The sequence below is a fragment of the Eublepharis macularius genome, chromosome 6, assembly GCF_028583425.1.
Source record: "Eublepharis macularius isolate TG4126 chromosome 6, MPM_Emac_v1.0, whole genome shotgun sequence".
Lineage (NCBI taxonomy): Eukaryota > Metazoa > Chordata > Lepidosauria > Squamata > Eublepharidae > Eublepharis > Eublepharis macularius.
The window spans coordinates 78,120,917-78,142,380 of record NC_072795.1 but is presented as its reverse complement, the minus strand read 5'-3'; the positions used below and the strand labels follow the sequence as shown (position 1 = coordinate 78,142,380).

The following is a 21,464-nucleotide window of genomic DNA, read 5'->3' as shown; positions in this document are numbered from 1 at the left end:
TAAGGACAAGTTATTTGAGTTTCACTTGCCTTCACTGGACTGATACGTCAATACAGTATTGTTTGCATGTGGAATGTTGCTCACAACAGCATTTCTCCTTTTCCGACATATAGATTTGGACCTCTTTCATGTGATTAACTTAAAAGATTATCTACCAAACCTGGTCTGTGGTATGAATGGCCCTGTTTAGCCAACAGTAGCTTCCCTTCATAAACTTTCCAAATGCACCTTCAGCTATTAAAAAAAGTTTCAGCAACTTCAAAATAAGAGCTTCATTAAAACAGCTGGAGCTCCTAAATTGTCTCTGAGTTTTTACTTGTAGTGTTATAAGGCAGAGCCAGTTTATTCAGTAGCTATTAAGCATGACAGCAAAATCTTACATTCAGAAGCTGCATGAATACCGGCCGCTGGGAACGAGCAATGGAAAAAAGCCTTCTTGTCCTACTTGTGAGATTCCATGAAGCATTTTGCTTGCTGTTGGAAGAAGCATATTGGAGTTAGGAGTATGCAGTCAGATACTGCTGACCTGATAAGATGTCCAATATTTAGCGTGTCCTAATGGCGTGTGGAAGTTACTACAGTTAACTGTTCAATATGACATCACCAGACCTCACTACTTGACTATAAGTGCTGCTGAGAACTTGACAGCCTTATGAGCTGGGCAAGTTTATGCTTTACAGTGTTTTGGCCATCAATCAGCGCAACCCCTTTTTACCTAATATGTACCAATAACTTTTTATAATGAGATTGCAACTAACAGGCAGCACAGCTAGACTGCTAGACAGAGTGGCATGTACTGCTGCGTGCACACTAGAAAGCTCTGCATATTTTTTCACTGGAAGAAACTGGTACACTGGAAAATGAAGTTTTATTGAATATGTATTTTGAAACAAATAGAGCTGAATTTTAAAAGAACGATTTGCTCAAATGTTGAGCACTTTAGCTCTTCTAGAATCTAGAATTTGGCAAGATGGTTATTTTATTTTTTTTATCCTGTGAACTTGGCTTTGACTCATAAGTTATGGTTTTAATTATTTTAACGGGCAGATTGATTAAGGAAAACAAAAAGCACCAAGAACTAATTTTGGATATTTGTTCGGAAAAGGACAACTTAAAAGATGAATTGAAAAAAAGAACAGAAACTGAAAAACAGCATCTCAGCATTATCAAACAGGTACAGAATTATGTCTGTTAATATCTCACTGGTATTCATTCAAATAAAATTTGTATTTCTAGTTCAATTTTAAGGTGATCTGGGGTTAAGTTCATGATGTTTCTTACTACTTTTTCATAAAGATAAATAAAGCTTGTTCTTTATTTATCTTGCTAAGAACTTTGCTATTGTTCAAGTCTTAATATTGTGTTGGAACTTCCTAAATTAATTGCTCGGATAACCATAGAAACGATAATCTTGCAGGAAAATTGTGGGAAAATACTTATTTATTTGCATCTGTGTACAGGAAAGGTCTTCAATAGATTACTTTATGTTCTGCTAGAAGGTCTGTTTCCCAGCATGACATTACATTGTAAGGTGAATGTTTGCATTTTTACGCATTAATTGGAACTGAAGGTGTGTTAGCCATTTAGTGAAATTTTGTTGGCCTGAACCACCAAGATCAAAAACTATATGTATTGGGAAAGTCCACATATATTATTCATGTGCCTTACCATTCTCCTATAAAGTAGGGATGGAGTGGGTGTCTACTTTTAACAATTGGAACACTGTATGGTATAACTGGGCAGAGGGGACAGGACTTTGCTCCTCTTCTCTCATGCATACTTAGTTTTGGTTTAAAGGTAGCCAACCGCCATGTACCATGAAAATAGGAAAAGACATAAATATGTACATCTAGGTCAGTTTGCAACAGCTTAACTTTTTGCTGCTGGAGCAAAAACTGGCATGTATAGCTACTTTGGATTGCAGTTTTAGAGAGCATATGCTTCACTTCTCCCAAATTATGAGACTGACACCCATCTAATATATCACAGTTTTTAAAACCTGCTCAGGCTGCAGATAGGTATTTTTTGATACATACGTCCTTATACTTCTCTTATTAACTGCTGATTATTTTTTCAGTTAGAGGCCAGAATAGAGGACCTCCAAAAAGAAGTTAAAGGTGCTAAAGATAAACTTCTATCTCAAGATGCTGCTGCAAAAACAGCTATCCAGCAGCTGCACAAAGAGATGGCCTTTCGTTCTGATCAGGTACCTTTAGAGGGCTTTGACATGGTGCTGAACACTGAATTTGTTTTGGCTGTTCCAATACTTGGAAAAAAGGGGGGGGGGAATATCTGGTGCCCCTACACTGCAGACTCATGGCATTTTTTAAAGTAGTCAAATTCTTCTGTAAAAGGACATCAGTGGCAAACCCATGGCCACCATATTGTGTAATTTGACTCATAGGTGTAGCTCTTCATGAGGGAAAGATGCAAAGTAGACTTCAGGGAGAAAGAGGAGAGACCTGTTCTGTGAACTCATTCCATTTATTGAATCCAACCCAATGTGCTAATAAATGTGTCCATGTGACCTAAAGGCAACACTGAAATTTGACTGCTGGAGGACAGATGATGATTTATTCATTTATAGTCCACCTTTCTCACTTAGATCCAAAGTGGATTACTTAGCGCAAGTAAGATACAATATAATCAACAGCTAGGATATTCACTGAGCAAGTACCATAATGAACAATAGTTAGGATGTTCGGTGAACAAGTAGGGTATGGTAGCAGGAAGTTTGAAAACAAGCATAAGGTTGAGCTTAGAGATGCTCCTCTTCTCGCTGTTCTACTTGTATAAAGCAGTGGTTTCTTCTGGATGAGGAGGAGAGATGAGGAGAAAACTACTATATATCTTAATTCAGGAAATGTACTGTCATTTAACAAATTATGTTATGGCAACTTCTCAGAAACAACCTTCAGATGAGGCTGCACTGTACTGTGTAGCAATTGTATTGTGTGGCAGAACTCTCTGCTAGTTAAATAAATGACCACTATCAAAAGAGAGCATATTTCTTTAAGTAACTTCTTCTGCAATAGAATTAGTAAAGCAAAAAAGTCAGGATTATATTCTTTGTTAAAGGTGGTACACCAATGACCACTTTGGTGTTTTATTGCCAGTCTTTTATTTATTTATTTAAATCATTAATATCTCACCTTTTCATTTTAACTCAAGATGGATTACAAACAGTGACCACAAACCAAGTAACACAGTTTAGCTGTATAAAACTATACTATAAAAACGTACAGAGCTTCCATTGAGAGCAACATCTGATTGATTTGGTAGAAAATTTTACTCCAAATTCAGCTTTAAAAACTCTTCTCTCACACATAAAACCATTCCTTTTTATCAAGCTCTTAACATTCTACTTTTCTGGGTTGTAACTAGAGATGGGCACAAACCAAAATTCATCACAAACCGGGACGGTTCACGGTTCATGAACCGGCGGTTCATCAGAGCTCATTTCTGACAAACCGTCATGAACTTTAGGCTGGTTCGTTTGTTTTGTTTTTCAGTTTGTCACTGCATATTGCCTGGCGCCAATCAATCAGTTTGCTAGGCAACAGGGGGAGGGGCTTTCTGCGGACCTTCTGCTGCCTCAGAATTGACATTTTCACAAACCAATTCGCAAACTGGGGCAAGTTCGTGGTTCGTGAAACATGACAAACCACGAACTGCACAGTTCGGTTTTTTCCCCATTTTGTGCCCATCTCTACTTGTAACCCATTAGTTGCATGTTGTTGTTATTATGTAGTCTCTGACTCCCCACCATACCATTTACATTTTATTTTTAGATTGCTAGTTGTTTTAAGTGGGAACCATTTTGTTATCCACTGAGGTTCTGTGAGGGGCCAGACTGGAAATGATAATCTCATTTGGGCACAACAACTCAGTTATGTTCTATCCATATCTTAGTTTTGACCCCTTCCTCCTCCCTTTGTGCAGTACAATTGCTACTTTTATTCCATCTTTTGTATTTATTTTATTTTCTTCCTTCACCAGAACCACCAAAACAGCTGATAGATTAAATACATAATAAAAACACATATTAAAAACTATTAAAACCAAACAAAAACATTTAATTAAGACCAAGCTAAAATATGTATCCAAAAACATAAAAACAACTGTTAAAACATAGAGGGGATCACTGAGGGAACACAGGACTAAACAAAAAAATCTTCACCTGCTGGTGGAAGACAGTGACAGAAAGGGGACAACTGAGTCTCTGTGGGGAGAGAGTTATAGAGTTTTGGCACCACAGCTGAGAAGGCCCTCTCCCGGGTTGCCACCCACCTAATCTCAGAAGGCAGGGGCAGCTGAAGCAGACTCTTGGTAGATGACCGAAGCAGCCAGGTAGATTCGTAAGGTGGTCCTTCAGGTATGCTGGTCTTAAGCCACATAGGGCTTTAAAGGTGAACACCAGCACCTTGAATTGGGTGTGAGATTGGGAGCCAGTATAGATGGGCTAAGACTGGAGTGATTTGGTCTCTATGACCTAGACAAGTCAACATCTTTTCTGCCCAGGAAAGGCCTCAGCTGGCTAAGCACTCGAAGCTGGTAAAGGACAGTCCTGGCTATAACTGCCTCCTGCTTATCCAACAGTAGGCCTGGGTCCAAGAGCAGTCCCAAACTACAGACTTGTTCTTTCAAAGGTAATGTAACCCCATCCAGAATGGGTGACACCTTAAGTCCCAGTTGAAATTTTCACCAGCAGCATTTTGTTTTGTTGAGATTAAGCTTCAGTTTGTTAGCTCATATTCACTCCAGAAGCACCAGTTCAGGGCTTCTGTAGCTTTCCTGGAATTGGCATAAGCACGAGATAGAGCAGAGTGTCTTCTGGATATTGTTAACATCCCAGCCCAGATCTCTAGATGGATTCACCCAACGGTTTCATGTAAATGTTGAAAAGCATAAGGGACAAGATGGAGCCTTACAGGACCCCAGAGGCCAAGCAGCAGTTCCCTGGCACCACCTTCTGAAACCTACCCTCCAGTTTGGACTAGAATCAATGCAAAATGGTGTCTCCTGGTCTTAGCCCAGATAGGCAGTCCAGAATGACACCATGATTGATGGCATCAATAGCTTATGAGAGGTCCAGAAGAATCAACAGAGTTGCACTCCACATATGTATCTCCCAGTATGGGAAACCAAGACTCTTTCTGTCCCATAACCCATAACCAGCCCTGAAACCAGATTACAAAGGATCCAAACCATCTGATTTATCTAGGAATGCTTGAAGTTGTCTACCCACCACCTGTTCAATAACCTTGCTCAGGAATGAAATATTTGAGATTGGTCAATAGTTATTGAAATCTCCTGTAGGCAAACCATATTTCCTTATTACATCCAGGCTGGTGGAGTATTTATCCTCTAAAACAGAATTACTGAAGTGCCACAGTTTGCCAATTTGGACGTAATTTTTCCATTCATAGAGGGAGGTAAGGAAGGAGTATGTACCCCCCCAAGTCCCCCCCCCAAGCTGCCAGCTGGTTCATAGAGTGATTTTGTGATTCCCTCGCTTCTCATTTAGAAAGCTATGCATGCTGTAGGCAAATACGTAAGCTTTATAACTTGAGTATACATTCTTTCTCACTACCAAAAGTTAATTGGTAATGTTTTATATTTTAAGGCGAACAAGAAATGTGAAGAAGCCCGCCAAGAAAAGGAAGCTATGGTAATGAAGTATGTTAGAGGAGAAAAGGAATCCCTAGACCTGCGAAAGGAGAAGGAAGTACTTGAAAGGAAACTAAGAGATGCAAATAAAGAAATTGAAAAGCACAGTAACAAAATTAAGCAACTTTCTCAGGAAAAAGTGCGGTTACATCAGCTGTTTGAAAATAAGGTATCACATTTTTGGTAATTGTATATTCCTGTCACATCTTGAATTCCAGACATGGTTAAAACACTTAAATGGCTTGCATTTAAAAAATTTGAATGGGATATGGAACATAATATAAAAGGTAGCAGGCCTCACGGTAGCTGCAAGCCATGTTGGGGTTCCCTGAAGTGACTTCCTGTCGAACATGAGGTCAGGGATTTAACTTCCTCAAGATCACCAGTGCCTGATTTGGCTTAGGGGCATTGCATGGGGCGGGGGAGGGACTTCAGCCTTCCCCTGTGATGTTTTCCTGAATTGCTGAAGTAGCCATGGGGCCCCCTATTTGCCCTGCTGTCTTCCCCCCTGCACTACATTTCCAAGCCTAATTGGGCCCCATAATGCTTGGGAACATTAATTCTCCAGCATCATGTCTGTGTGTATGCCAGGGAACCCTACTGATGGTAGTTGTCATGTTGTTGGGCCCTGGAAGTTATTGTGTAAAAGGAGGCAGGCTGTGTTTCTAAAAGGTAAAGGTGCAAGCACCGAGTCATTACTGACCCATGGGGGGGGACGTTGCATCATGACGTTTTCTTGGCAGACTTTTTGTGGGGTGGTTTGCCATTGCCTTTCCCAGTCATCTACACTTTAACCCCAGGAAACTGGGTACTCATTTTACCGACCTTGGAAGGATGGAAGGCTGAGTCAACCTTGAGCTGGCTACCTGAACCTGGCTTCCACCAGGATTGAACTCAGGTCATGAGCAGAGCTTGGGCTGCATTACTGCAGCTTACCACTCTGTGCCACAGAGTTCCTTGTGTTTCTAAAAGCCTTCTACAATTGCAAAGCTAAGTATTTGGGTGCTGTATGCTACTGGATTATTTACTTGCTAAATAGAACAGTTAAGAGAGTGTAAATGCTCTTGTTCTCATCATTTGTGTTCAGAGTTTTCCTCTAATTTATCTTTTTAAATACTTTTTTTAGATAATTGGTTGATGCTGTACAAACAAAACACCTAGGCAGATTCCTTAAGAGCAGTGTTAACTGGTGGTGTTTTTCTGTCATTGTCCAAAAAAGATACACTGAAAGGCTTGAGGAAACCTAGCTCTGAAGACGAACCAGAGAATTTTTTCATGTTTCTCTGCACTGTGAGAGTTTTACTGCCCCCACATGGTGATTTTTTTAAACAGTTATAAATTCCTTAGAGTTCCCTGACATTATATTATACTTACACAATCACATGCATTTTTATACCTGAGATTTAAAGTAGCCCTTTCCTCAGTGTCTTTGCAATATAAAGCCGGCCTTGGCCAGAATGCCAGTTTGCGTTCCAAATAGCTTCGTCTAGCTGCATCTTCTTTCACACGAACAGTGATCACGTCAGCCCAGCAGAAATGTTTTCCAAAGCTTCTTTCATCGCTTCTCTAGTAGGGTAGAACAGAAACAGGAAGACAGAATCTGCCAAAGACCGCCCTCTTTGGTTAGTTCTTTGTGCAAGTGCTTAATTTCTCCATCCAGTAGACAAGAAACTTTTCCTTTTCTTTCCAGCTCCTTTGATCCAGTGATCTTGAGCAGCAGATAAGGATTCTTTATTTCTTTAAGGAAAATATGGTGGAGAGATACTTGGCCACAGCCAGCATAGTCCTTGGGTCTCTATCCACCAGCAGATAGGGAACTATATTACCTTTTAATTCAGTAGAAAGTAATTTAATTAAAATAGGAGCAAGCCACAATTCTTGATAAAGGTTATAATGAAGGCATTCAAATATTAAATGGGAGACGGAGTCAACCTTTTTTCAAGTCACATTGGCAATGTCTATCCAAATAAGGAAAATTACAGTATCTCCCATATCAGACTGCTGAGGGGGCGGTATTCAGGCATATGAATGCTGTATGGTAATGAGGAGCTGTTTTAATGTAGGCTGGGATGGTTGGAGGAGGAAAGATGCCAAAGAACTGGGAGGAGCATACTCTCCCAATTTGTATAACTGAGCTAGAGTAATCTAGGTCTTTTATGCATTTCTTGATCATTAGTAAAGGTTCACTTTTCCCGAGTCTCAGTATATCATCCTTTACTAGACCGAGACTAGATAGTTTCTTGTCTATTTCTTGCATCCAACAGGAGTAATATTTATCTTGATTTAGCTCATAATTCTTCATGCTTACAATATTTTGAAAAATGACTTAGTCTTCTCAGTCCAACCTGAGTGTGGGACATAAAGATCTTTAGAAAACAAATAAGGGGAAATAAATTTCTTCTAGCTCACAGCCTAGGCTTTTTTTTCACCAGATACTTGTATCTAGACCGATTCTAGCACTGAGTTTACCTGCAATAAGGATTGGGTAAATGGGGAACCAATGGGTCGAACTTTTATAGGTTTCTGAGAAGGAGGACCAATAAGAGGTCAGTACATGTCAATTTTGAGTTGGATGGATATAGGTTGATATTATTACGAAAGAGAAATTAGTCAATTGTATCGGAACAGCCAAAATCAAATCTAATGAGGTCACCATATCCAATCAGGGGATGTTAAGAACAGATGAAATGAGGCAGGCTAACCTGCTTCTTGCCCCCGCCTTTCTCCCCCTTTTGAGCATCCTTAAAGAAAGTAATATATCGTGTGAAAGTTATGGGATTATTTAGTCAAGTCTCTTGTATTAAAATGATATCAAAAAAAGATGATAAAGAATTGACTTTTGGAAAGAAGCATTTGGTCTTCCAGCTTAGTATTTTTATATTATTCTAGGGCTATTGTCATTGGCTGTCAGGAGTGGCATTTTCCATTTGGTTGGCTGAGAAGGCAACAATCGGATTTACAAAGCGTATTTTGATTTTCAGTTCAAGAGGGATTGGAACTGAAGAATCAGATGTTGAAACGTCACAAGAAAGTTTCTTTACAAAGCAGGGAATAATCCCTCCCATGGCTTTGCGAAGGGGGCAGAGTGTCCCCTTTGATTTCCTCATAGGTTGTTTACTCATGTCTCTAAGTTGGGAGTTTTTGTATGATTGTAATGTATTAAGTTCTGCGCTCTTACTGTTATTTTTGTCATTAGTCTTGTCATTATTAGCGGGTTTCATTGCATTCCTCTGTTTAACTTTAATCGAGTGATCTCATAATTGTTTAAATCTCTCAATAATAATATCAGTTTGTTCTTCAAGAGAGAGGGCCTAAAAAAATTCAAGAAACTTTTGTCAGTAGTATTCAGATAATTTTCTTTTGAAAGTATTGGAGTACAATTTGGGGGTTTCTTCGCCCTTTGCAGTTCAAGCACTTTTCTGGTATCTTGTGGAATAGGTAGTTCAGTTAAGTGAATTAATTTCTCCTGCCAGAAGACAGAAAACAAACTTTTTGTTCTTTTTAAGGAAAGTGAAGCCACCAGAATGTCAAGGGAAATTGAAAAATTAAAAGAAGAAATCAGTTCTCATGTGATTAAAGTGAAGTGGGCTCAGAACAAATTGAAGGCTGAAATGGATTTACACAAGGTTGGTATGTTGATATTTTGGCGATCCAATTCATAACTGTGTCACCTTTAAAAAAATTGAACTACATTTAGTTAGATATTTTCAGATAGGGATTTTTCAGAGTTTCAGAGTAATCTGTGAAAGTAGGTCAAGCTGGTTAACACAACAGAACCAACCATGAGTGAGACGGCTCTGCTGTTCTTTCTCTAAGCAGTTTTAATTTCATGTTCTTTCTCTGAGTGTAATTCTGCACGATGCAAGTTGGAAATGGCTGAAAAGGATGGAAGTTAGACCAGAACAAAGATCTGTGATACTTAGCAGTGCGGTCCTACTCTTAAATAATAATAATAATAATAATAATAATGAGGAGGAGGAGGAGGATCAGAGCTCTTATTGATGGAGGGGAAGCAAAATACATTTGGTAGAATGGAAAAGTAGGCAGGTTGCGGTGATTTTCTCACTGGAGTGTTCCTACCAGACTGTATTTATACAAGAGAAAAAACGGCAACAAATCAAATACTTAACATGGAAATGGCCTTCCTTGTCAATATAAGACAAATATTCGTAAAAAATCATCTTTCGATTGTAACCATGGGGGCTCTGGTTCAGGAAAATTTATGCCAAAATAAATGTTTTAGTCTTTAAGATGCTAAAAGACAATGATTGTTTAATTTCCTTCAGTTACTTGAGCGTGACTTAATTGCCAGGTATTTAGCACACCAAACTATTTTTCATACTCTGGATAACGTGTCAGTTTAGTTACTAATGCTCTGTTGAATATGTCTTAATAATATACAACTAAGGGGAGCTTAAGTACTCATTTGTGATCTCCGTCCCTTGTAAGGAAAACAGCGAGGCTCTGACCATGCAAGCTGTGCACTTTTGCTCAGGAATAAGTCCCCCTAAATTCGATATTGTTTACTCCCAATTACATGAGCATAGGCTTGCAGCCTTGCGTTTCCCTCTTCTGAAGGAAGTGTAAGGCAGTGAGTCTTTCTAAGCTTACTGCTGCTATTACTTAACTAATAGCTAACTTCTATTATTTTCCCCCTAGGAAACCAAAGATCGACTTAAAGAGGCAACAACAAAGTTGACTCAAGCAAAAGAGGAGGCTGATCAGATACGAAAGAACTGCCAAGAAATGATAAAAACATATCAAGTAGGCATAAAGTCTCAGGATGCAAATGGTCAAATTTAACATTATTGGGTTTTGCGAGGGGGGGGGCGGTCCTAGCAAGCTCCACCGTACCCTATCCTGCAGCTGTACATTTCAGATGACTTTATCTCAGTTAGTTACTTTCTGGCAAACAACAACAAAACCCCAGTTCTTCTGGCATGGGAAAAGACTGGGTCTATGACTTGCTGTTCCTTATGACTCTGTGTATTCTGACCTTAAGCACCCATTGCCACCAAGGGCAGGGTTTGCCAGTAGTGCTGATGTTTTCCATGTATGTGTGATGCTGTTGCCCCTGTGCAGTGATGCTAGGGGCAGAGAATGCTGACACACGTCCCTCTTAACCTGTCTGGCATGTCCGAACATTTATAATAACTGCACTTATATACTGCTCTTCTAGACAGATTAGTGTCTCACCCAGAGCAATGAACAAGTTAGTGTTGTTATTATCCCCACAATAAAGTTGGGGCTGAGAAGTGGCTTACCCAAGGCCACTTACTGAGCTGATGGCCGTAGTGGGATTCAAACCAGTAGAGTGATGATTCTCAGAGGAACCACTTAACCACTGTGCTATAGCAGCTCTCTATTGGGGCCTTGTTGTCTCTTCCACCCAGTGAACTGCACTGCAGCTCTGCAGGGCGGGGGGCGGGGGAGACAAGTGCAAAATAGGTGTCAGTCCTTTCCCACTGCTACAGTCATGAGATGAAGAATGCAGGAAAGAGGTCACCAACATTAAAGTTATATCCTGCACCTGCTTTCCCATTATCTGAAGGGAAAATTTAACATCTGTCTCCTGTAACAGGATGCTCAAACTCTGCACACTTATGCAGTTGTCAGCTCTCATCCCTGAGAGTTCTGTAGACTTTCTCTTTGCATGTTTCTTCCACGTACAAATGCAGCTGTCTGGTTCCATGCTTGATTTGGTAGGAAATAAGCCTAGGGTGTTTGGGTTGCCAGTGTACTCTGGAATTGATATTGATAGAGTAACTTGTACAGTAAATGAGTCTCTTATGTATGTCTTTGGATGTACAAATTACTATAAGATAGGTTAAGTTATTATGCAGGAGTTTGGAGGATATAATTTAAGTTTGGTATGTCACTTGTTCTTTCAGTGGTTCTGTTTTTTTCTTTCTTTAAACCATAATGCTATTAGGAGGCTGAAGAAATTAAATCAAATGAATTGGATGTAAAACTCCGACTTACCAAAGGAGAACTGGAAAAACAGTTGCAGGAAAGATCTGATCACCTGGAGGTAAAACCTCTTAATTACTTCAAGCTTCTTTAACAAAGATCAATTGTTGCATGTTTTTGCTGAAACACCGAGCATGGTACAGAAGCTAACTAAACTAAAAACTTTGTTAACTGGAATCTATAGAGACTTGGTGTTGCCAGTTAATCAAATATGCTGGTTAACAAAGCTTTTACCTGATGTATGGGCTAGTGACTAAAGTGGCATGCTAGTTAACGTCGTTTTTACTGTGTCTAGAAAAAAGGGAAGAGGATTAATATTACTCAATAGCAAAATCTGTGTTTTACATTGTCTCCTTTGAAGGTACATCATGCAAAAATAAAAGAACTTGAAGATGTGAAGCGAACATTTAAAGAGGGTATGGATGAGCTGCGAACACTAAGAACTAAGGTAAGGAAGGAGAGTTCCTTATAGCCACAAGAAAAAGGAGACAGACAGATAATTCTATAATGTGTGTTCATGCATCTGAATAGTGTATTCATGCATCTGCAAATCTGACATAAGAGTCCCAATAGTTTCATCTAGCTACAAGTGTCCACGGGCTGCCTCCTTCTCCAGGATTAAGAGCTAGAGGTATTTTATGAAATTGTTATATAAGAGATGTTGTTGTGATGGTACATATTAATCCAAGAACTACTACAAGCAATAATCTTAAATCACCCCAATGTTTCCTATATAAGGATACTTACTGTAGGGGTTAAAAGTTGATCAATTGGATCTAGCCTAAATTTTCTGTTAGTAGAAGGCATGTCCTTTGGAGGACCAGAATTTCCCACCACCACCCCGCTGCAGTCTACTAATCTCTACCAAATGCTGCTACTAGTGCATAGTAGACCCTGTAGAATCGCATGAGGGGCAAAGTGGAATCTGTAGTAGGATGGGGGGATTACTGGAAATCTCTCCCCTTTCCGATAATATAAAATTTAGTCTGAATCCAATAAATGCTGTTCCAGTGTATGTTGTTCTGAACAGATGGTAAAGTGAATGGCTTCTATGCTGGCAGCAACTTATTCAGAATGTCCGCTTGTTGAGTCCCGTCAAATTGGCTCATCTGTCCAACTGTAGCTAATAAGGGACAGATTGAGGTGGATTTTCCTTCTTTAATGTGGAAATCCAAACCCTGAAAAAGAAATATGCAATTGTGCTTTTGTGTTAGCGCTTCCCCAAACATCTAGAATTGCTTCCTATACCCAGATAGTTACAACAGAAGGAACAAAAACAGGGAACGGGATTACAACATGGGATTACGAAGAGAGACAAAATAGGCCAGATGACAGAGATCTGATTGTCCCAATAATATTTTTATGACGCAAGCAGCGAATGAAACCTACCAGAAAGAATAAATATAACATTTACTGTAATATGTCCTGTTCATTATTAGGTCAAGTGTCTAGAGGACGAACGACTGAGAACAGAAGATGAATTATCAAAATACAGAGAAATTATTAATCGCCAGAAGGCTGAGATTCAGAATCTTCTGGACAGAGTGAAAATCATAAATCAGCTTCAGGAGCAGCACCTAAAGTGGGTAGTTACATTTCGACATTATTGAATGGATCTAAAATATGTCTTGTCCTTCTTTCCATATATTATTTGTCTTGGTGCAGCTAAAAATATCTATATGCAGCCTAAACACAGCTTTATAAAGGTAACTGTTTATCCTTTAAACCATTAAAGGTTTAGAGGTAAAGAATATTTCATAGCTGTTTAACATTTGTAGGATTAGCACCAACTTTGACCCCATGAGAGTATTTGTTATTTAATATCAGGTTAATGGCAATTTGAAGGCATGAAAGTTGAGAGGGGCAGCTACTGTTAGTATAATTGGGGTGTTAGCATTAAATTCTCCCCACATACATTTGACGTTGTTTTGATGGGGATGTTGAGTGTAAGGAGAGCAAGTGTTCAGTAGACATTCTAAAACCAGAGTGGAATGCTGGTTACAATGTTGGCCTTTGACGTGGTAATTTCGGGTAATATGTGGTATCCTTATTCTCACTCTTCATAGGGTTGAGATGTTAAATTGGGATAATTTGATGTATTCTGCTTCCTTGGAAAAAGAGAAAACTACAAATACAATAAACTGAAATACATCCTTTTCCTTCTGCGCTGTCAGTCACTCACCAAGAATTTGCCATTGTCTATTGCCTTGACTCTCATATTAATTCTGTGCTTGTCCACTGGCTTGTCATCATTGTTCTCAAGTTTTGTGTATTCATATCACCCTTATCTTTCTTAACCCTGTTCCTTCATCCTCTTTCTTTCTCCATCAGTTTTCCCATTTCTCTCTCATCCTCAATTACTCCCAATCTTTAAGAAATGCCTTGCTGTCCCATCATACTGACATGTGTCCTGCATGGGGTGGAAGGAACTTCTCCAACTTAAGTGCCACTTAAGTTGGCGAAGTCTTCAAGCTTTGCACAGTGTAGTGGTAGGATACATACCACTGACTGAGCTCTTAAGCTGCCTTGATCACGGATCAAGATGGGTATCCATGTTAGTCTGTCTATAGCAGTAGAAAAGAGCAAGAGTCCAGTAGCACCTATAACATTAACAAAATTTGTGGTAGGGTATGAGCTTTTGTGAGCTACAGCTCACTTCTTCGGAAGCTGCTGGACTCTTGCTCTTTTCTATTGGTGCTCATGGTAGGCACTTCTGCTTGTGGAAGATGGAGAGGGCAAATTTTGCTGTTTTCCACCTCACTGCATCCCCCACCCTCCCATCATGTTCCTTTGTGTCCACTGACCCAAGTGGGATCAATTTGGGGGCGGGGGGTAAGAAAAGGAGGCAGGACAGTTATTATGTATGCAGTGCTTTGTTCATGCTGCATATGATACAAGCCACTATCTGCATCTTGACTGATTCTGTTGACTGTTCCCCTAAGGAAGGAAAGGAACAGAATATTCAATTGTTTTCCTGGATTGACACCACCTAATTATAGTGGGCTTTCTTCATGAATACAGCCTTTTCAATTACAGAATAATCTTAACTTGTGGATAACAGGAAAACAAACATCTGAGTGCAGCCTTGTTCCCATATGGTGCAAATGACCTGGAGTTTAAGCACTATTCTCCGCTTTCTCAATATCTAACATGTTACATACTGAATATAGGCGAGCATAATATTAACAGAGAACCACCCACACAGCCCATGGCACTTGTAAGCAGATAATTATCTGAGATGTAGCAAAGTTTTAACAATCATCTGACTCCCTTAGGATTTGCAGGACTCAACATTTGCATTTCCTTAAATATCACTTGGTTCCAATTATCACTGCAACTTCAGATTTTTCTAGGAAATGTGCAATAACAATGAATGCAATGCAAAACTTATGAGTAACCCCTTAATGGTCAGTGAATCCTGAAATGATACGCGTCTTCATTTTAAATTTAGACTTAAATATATGCCAGTAAGACAGTGAATGATAACATTTCATTTCTTTTTGCCATAATGATTTGCTAAATAAATACTAAATCTCCCACACTGGTAGAGCCTTCTGCAAATTGTGGCCTATCAAGCTGAACACAGTTCATCAGCCATCTAAAATAGCCCCACCAGAGACTCGATAAACAGTTTTTTTCCCCTGCCTTCTGTGACTGCAGAAATGTAGAGAGGGAAAGTATCAAGTAGCTCAGAAGGAGGTTGTGTTCAGCTTGGTGGTTTGCATGTTTCATTGGCCTGGAATATAGAGCAACCAAAAAGTGAATTTTTGAATGCCAGGTTTAAACTCTTCTCACTTTTTAAATGTCCACATTGATTCCACAGGGATGAGCAAGAGATTACTTCGTTGAAGGAAGAAGTGGACAATCTCAACTCTCTGATTACTGACTTCCAGAAAGATATTGATGGCAGCCGGAAAAGAGAGTCTGAGCTGTTGGTCTTCACTGAGAAACTGACCAGTAAGAATGCTCAGCTGCAGTCAGAAACCAACTCCTTACAGGTGCAGCTTGATAAACTTTCCTACAGCGAGAGAGAGTCACAGAATCAGCTGGAACTTGTGAGGCAAGCAAGAGATGAACTGGTAAATAACAATTTGTATAGTGCTCTTCTGGACAGATTAGTGCCCACCCACTGCAGTAAACAAAGTCAGTGGTGCAGCAGGGGAGCTGGGGCTGAGAGGTTTACCCAAGGCCACCTACTGAGCTCATGGCAGAAGTGGGATTCGAAACGGCAGAGTGCTGCATTGTAGCTCACTACACCAGATCTTAAACAGAAATGTTGATTATTGTAAATGACATAATGTGTATTTTTGCTCAGTGTATATTTTGTAGACTTGTCCATGTCAGGATTTATTGCTGCCGTTTCTGCAGTTACCTAATAAAGGGCAGAAATTAAAACAGGTTATATGATCAAACCAGAGAGTTTTCTCCTCTCTGAAGAGAAACTTGAAAGTGTGATCTTGTCTTTAGGCCAGTTTGTATAACCAAACCTCATGAGGTCAACTAGGTGTTGGATTGCCACCATGATGGCACAAGTAGCAACCATGGTTTTGTGGGCTGGTACTCAACCTAACTTTGGAAGGATGTTTTCTAGTGATGAATAGTTTCAGATCTCCTTGATGGAACAAACATAGTCTGGACTGGGCAGAAAAACAGCTATATCTGCCAAATTTATGATGGCCATGTAATTTGACTTTTCAGTCTGTCCGAAACGAGATGAGCCATAATTGTACACCTATTCCAGAAATGGTCTGTCAACACAGGTCTGTCAACATACAGTCTACTGCGAACCATGGCTGTGTTGTACTTGAACTTCATGTATTACTTCTGGCTGATGGAAATTTGTCAGTTCCTACAGTTGCACTGTGAATGCAAATCTGCACAGCAGCTTGTGAACTATATAAAAAAGATCCAAGATTGACAATGTAAAACATACAAAAGAAATAAAACAATGTTTAAAAGATTAACTCTATAAACATTTGAATTGACTATTTCACAGCTAAAACTTGCAAACACTAACAAGCACCAACAAACGAGAGATTAGTTGAAAAAAGCAGTTCTAGAACACACAAAAGCCTGACTAGATCTAAAAAAAATCACCCAATACTCAAAGTTCTACCACAGAGGCATTGAGGAAATGAGTGGAATAAGGAATTCCATAAGTGAGAAGTTGCAACAGAAAATGGGTGTCTTTTGTGGCATAACTTGAAAGCTGAGACCCAGCATCTCCATAGTTGTGGGGCAATATGTCTGTCATGAACAGAACTACTTTTGAGCACAGCTCATATCTTGACTGAGGATTGCTAAACCAATCTTCTGCCTGACTTACAGTAGCTGCATTTATGATATGTATTCCATGACCATGGTTGTTGTGGGTTTTCCGGGCTGTATTGCCGTGGTCTTGGCATTGTAGTTCCTGACGTTTCGCCAGCAGCTGTGGCTGGCATCTTCAGAGCTGTAGCACCAAAAGACAGAGATCTCTCAGTGTCACAGTCACTGTGACACTGAGAGATCTCTGTCTTTTGGTGCTACAGCTCTGAAGATGCCAGCCACAGCTGCTGGCGAAACGTCAGGAACTACAATGCCAAGACCACGGCAATACAGCCCGGAAAACCCACAACAACCATCGTTCTCCAGCCGTGAAAGCCTTCGACAATATATATTCTATGACCCTTCAAAATCCACACAAACAATAGTGGTGTGCTTTTAAAAAAGGAATTCAAAATGCATTAATAGTTCTATTGTACTTTTATATTTCTTTATAAAATTATATACAATAGTTCACAATTAAGTATGTTTAAAATACATTTAATAAATTTTTTTGTTTACTTTTATAAATTTAGGCAGATAAATTGCAGAAGGAAGAGGAGCATCACAAGGATAATGTTGAGAAGCTGCAGATGAAGCTGAGTTCTCAACAGAAAGCATTAGCAGATTTGAATACTCTAGCAGATGAATTGAAAGATGAGTTGATTACTCAGAAACGAAAACATGCAGCAAATCTAAAAGACCTCACCAAGCAACTTCAGCAAGGTTAAATTTTCTCAGATCTTGTCTTGCGTGGGCCTTAACATGGAGTTTAAACATTAGTGTTGCATCAAAGATCTTCTGTTTTGTTTTCTTAGCGCGAAGAAAATTGGATCAGCTTGAAAATGGCAACTATGATAAAGAAGTCAGCAGTATGGGAAGTCGTTCCAGTTCATCTGGTAGGCAGTTTTGTTAAGTCTTGTCAGTTGTTGCTGATTTAATTACCAAATACATATTACTGTTTTCAATAGCCATTAACAATTTACTATGGGGTATGCAGCTCTTGAGCCTATATTTGATGGGATTCTTTGTGGCTCCCATCCCAGTTTGTTAACCTGTTGTATATTTAACCAGCTATTTTTTCAAGAATTCATGGCAGCATCTTTGGTTCTTTCTCTATTTTATTCTTACAATAACCCTGTGATGAAGGTTAGTCCAAGACAGTGTAACATCCATTTTCATCTGTAAGTGCACTGCTAATGCGCTGTCTCCCTTGTGTTAGTCCAGGGGTCCCCAGCTGTTTCAAGCTTGCAGGCCCCATTGTAATTCTGACCAAAGGGTGGTGGGCACAACTACAAAATAGTTGCCACAGGAGGCAGAGCCAGCCACAAAGTGTCAGGGAGTGAAGTTATACATGACTCTAATAGCAACTCTTCAGTGTTTTGGGCAGAAGCTCTGCTTAACAAGGTGCCTTTTTAAGTGAACTATTTAAAACTATTTTCTTTCATGAACACACAGTAACACAGTATATATCCATGAACAGTGGTGGCAGATGTTACTGAAGCAGTTTTTAAAACTCTGTGCAGCAAATCAGATGTCCAGTGACCCTGCTGGGCAAAGGCCCCACCTGCCCCCACCCATTTTCTACAAACACTTGGTGGGCACCATGGGGCCCCTTGTCTAGTCTATCACTACTACAGTGTACTAACTCCATAATGGCCTCATTTGCTTGAGTCGTGAAAAATATGAAATGCTTTACATTTATTATTGATTTAATATGTATGCTACCTCTTCAGAACTTGCTCAAGACAGCTCACAACTTAAGCAACCTAAGCAATAAAATAAAAATAAGAACAATATAAACCAATAAAAAGGATGCGAAAAATAGGCAGATCATAAAAGCCACATAGAACAAACAAAGCAGTCTAAAATGGTACTAATAAAACAGCAAAAAAAGGAGACGAAACTCCTTAGTTAAAAGCCTAGGTAAAGAGAGAAGTTTGGGACTGGCACTCAAAGGAATAAAAGTCATCAAGTGAGCCTGAAGAGGAGGAGGAGGAGGGCATTTCAAAGATGAGGTGCCATCATCAAAAAAGCTCTGTCTGTTGTCCGCGCTTTGTGTGTTAATCTAGATGACGACAACGACAATAACAACATTTGATTTTATATATCGCCCTTCAGGACAACTTAACGCCCATTCAGAGCAGTTTACAAAGTGTGTTATTATCCTCACAACAATCACCCATGAAGTGGGTGAGGCTGAGAGAGCTCCAGAGAGCTGTGACTGACCCAAGGTCACTCAGCTGGCTTCAAACCGAGGAGTGGGGAATCAAACCCAGCTTTCCAGATTAGAGTCCTGCCACTCTTAATCACTACTAAACAACAAGGAAAAAGGAAGTATGCCAAAAAGTGTTTCAGTACAACTATATTATCTGTACCACACTAAGAGTAAATCAATATATCTACAATGAATCTACAATATCTACAGCGAGTCCAATATACATGCACGGAGAGAGAATTAAGTCCATATGGACCTCATATGGTAGCTGACTTTAGAATTTGAAACCGATTGATAATTGACTCCTCATACGAATTCGCCTGACTAATAGATATTGGTGGCCTGACGAAGGACCCTCTCTGAAATGAGCCGAAAGGAATGAGACCGGTGTAGCTCGTTGCCACCTGTTCTTGCAACCTTGGATGCCACCAACCAGCTATATTCTGGACCCATCTGGCACCGTTTACCTTCTGGCGTCATGAGCAAAGTTTGAGAGAATTCTACTGTATTGGGACTTAATTCTCTCTCCGTGCATGTATATTGGACTCACTGTAGATATTGTAGATTCATTGTAGATATATTGATTTACTCTTAGTGTGGTACAGATAATATAGTTGTACTGAGACACTTTTTGGCATACTTCCTTTTTCATTGTTGTTTACTAGTGCTTTTGAGGAAGTATATTCTCCCCTTCCCCCCCCCCCCCCCACTCTTAATCACTACACCAAACTGGCTCTAATGGGTAGCTGTGGACAACTGAGAAAAAGTGATGCATAACTTACCTACTTTATTCTAGAAATTTGTAATTAATACTTAGAATTCTATTCTGGTAACTAGAAAGTAAATAGAAACTGAGTATGTTTAACTGTACTAAACCCTCATGAACAAAATGCAACAAAGTTGAAGGAGCAATCAAGTGGTTGCCTGTTGAGCTGTTAGCTATTGACAACTAGCATGGCATATCGGATGAGACTAGGATCTTAGGAGATCTGGTTCAAATCCCCATTTCTTCCATGGAGGCTGATTGGGTGACCATGGGCCAGTCACATTCTCTTATATTAATCTGCTTTACAGGGTGGGGGTAGTGAGAAAATGGAGGCGGGAAGAATGATGTTCTAAGCCACTTTGAGTTCCTATTAGGGAGAAAAGCAGGATATCACTATATCAAATTCTTAACATGGCCAAATCTGTGGATACTTAAATCCAGAGATTGATGCCACGAACAGACAAGACCAGTCTTTATACAAAACTTGAAAAAGCCCCAAATTTGCAGAAAAATCTGAAATCTTATATATGTACATACTGGAAGGTTTAACCCCTCCTTATCCAAATAACAGTAGCAACACTTGTAGCTTTAAGAAGCCATTGAAAGGGTTGCTAGGAAACAACAGTTTTACCAGCCTTCAAGCCTTGGCTTCTGTCACTAAAAGGAAGGTGGGAAGGGGGAAAAACTCCTTCCAGGGTGGATTTGGCTATTGAAAAAAGAATTATGGGGCCTGGCCCTGTAGTAACCACAGGGCAACTTGATACCACACGACGTGCATGACTTTCCCAAGCCCAGCTGCTTTCTATTCAGCAGCAGCAGCCACCTCAGAAAAGCAGTGTTTTGTAGTGGTTAGTTTCAGACTTGGATCTGGGTGGCTCAGGATTGAATAACCATGCTGCTGGAAAAGCTCACTGGGCTTATCTTGAGGCAGTCAAGTGTTCTCAGACTAACCTACCTCACAAGGTTTTTGTGAGGATAAAATGGAAGAAAGGAGAATGATATACGCTGCTTTGCATCCCTATTGTGGAGAAAGATGGGGCCCGAATGCAGTAAATAATAAATACAGCTGAAAATGGTGGTGGGGGCGAGATAAAAAGTTAGGTTGGTCAGTGGGTGGGAAAGAGAAAAAAATAGGAAAATGGGGAGAGGCTATGGGGAAGAGGAAAGGAAGAGAAGAAATGTGGGGGAGGGGGAAATGAGAGACCCTTTGTTGTCAGTGTATCTGATAGTCAACATGGCCCCATCGCCATATACTTAAATCCCCAGATCAAGGCCATGGAGGCAGAAAACAGATTATTCTGCAAACTTAGGGGAAAGAAGGCTTAAATCCCCCAAAGACAAGAGTGTTGATTACGTAAACACGATGCTCCAGCACTCCTCTATTGGCCTGTGGTACTCTGGGAGGGGGGAGCAGGAACCGCCAGTGTTCCCTGCAGAATATCAGGGAGCAGGCAGGTGTGAGAGACCCATTTCCCCCACTGCTGACATCACTCACCCACCCCGCTGCTGATGAAGGGAAGCTGCAGGTGGGTGTAG

The 21,464-nt window shown here is 40.0% G+C and overlaps 1 protein-coding gene across 1 annotated transcript in view; it reads left to right on the top strand.

Moving 5' to 3' along the window:
- Window positions 1-21,464, top strand: part of CCDC186 (coiled-coil domain containing 186) — a 45,610-nt gene that overhangs the window by 19,036 nt on the left and 5,110 nt on the right. The window contains exons 3-13 of the mRNA XM_054982920.1: window positions 1,048-1,174; window positions 2,078-2,206; window positions 5,627-5,839; window positions 9,177-9,296; window positions 10,330-10,434; window positions 11,603-11,701; window positions 12,002-12,088; window positions 13,080-13,222; window positions 15,464-15,719; window positions 17,481-17,670; window positions 17,763-17,843. Coding sequence (XP_054838895.1) covers window positions 1,048-1,174; window positions 2,078-2,206; window positions 5,627-5,839; window positions 9,177-9,296; window positions 10,330-10,434; window positions 11,603-11,701; window positions 12,002-12,088; window positions 13,080-13,222; window positions 15,464-15,719; window positions 17,481-17,670; window positions 17,763-17,843 — 1,550 coding nt within the window. The remainder of the gene's footprint in view (window positions 1-1,047; window positions 1,175-2,077; window positions 2,207-5,626; window positions 5,840-9,176; window positions 9,297-10,329; window positions 10,435-11,602; window positions 11,702-12,001; window positions 12,089-13,079; window positions 13,223-15,463; window positions 15,720-17,480; window positions 17,671-17,762; window positions 17,844-21,464) is intronic.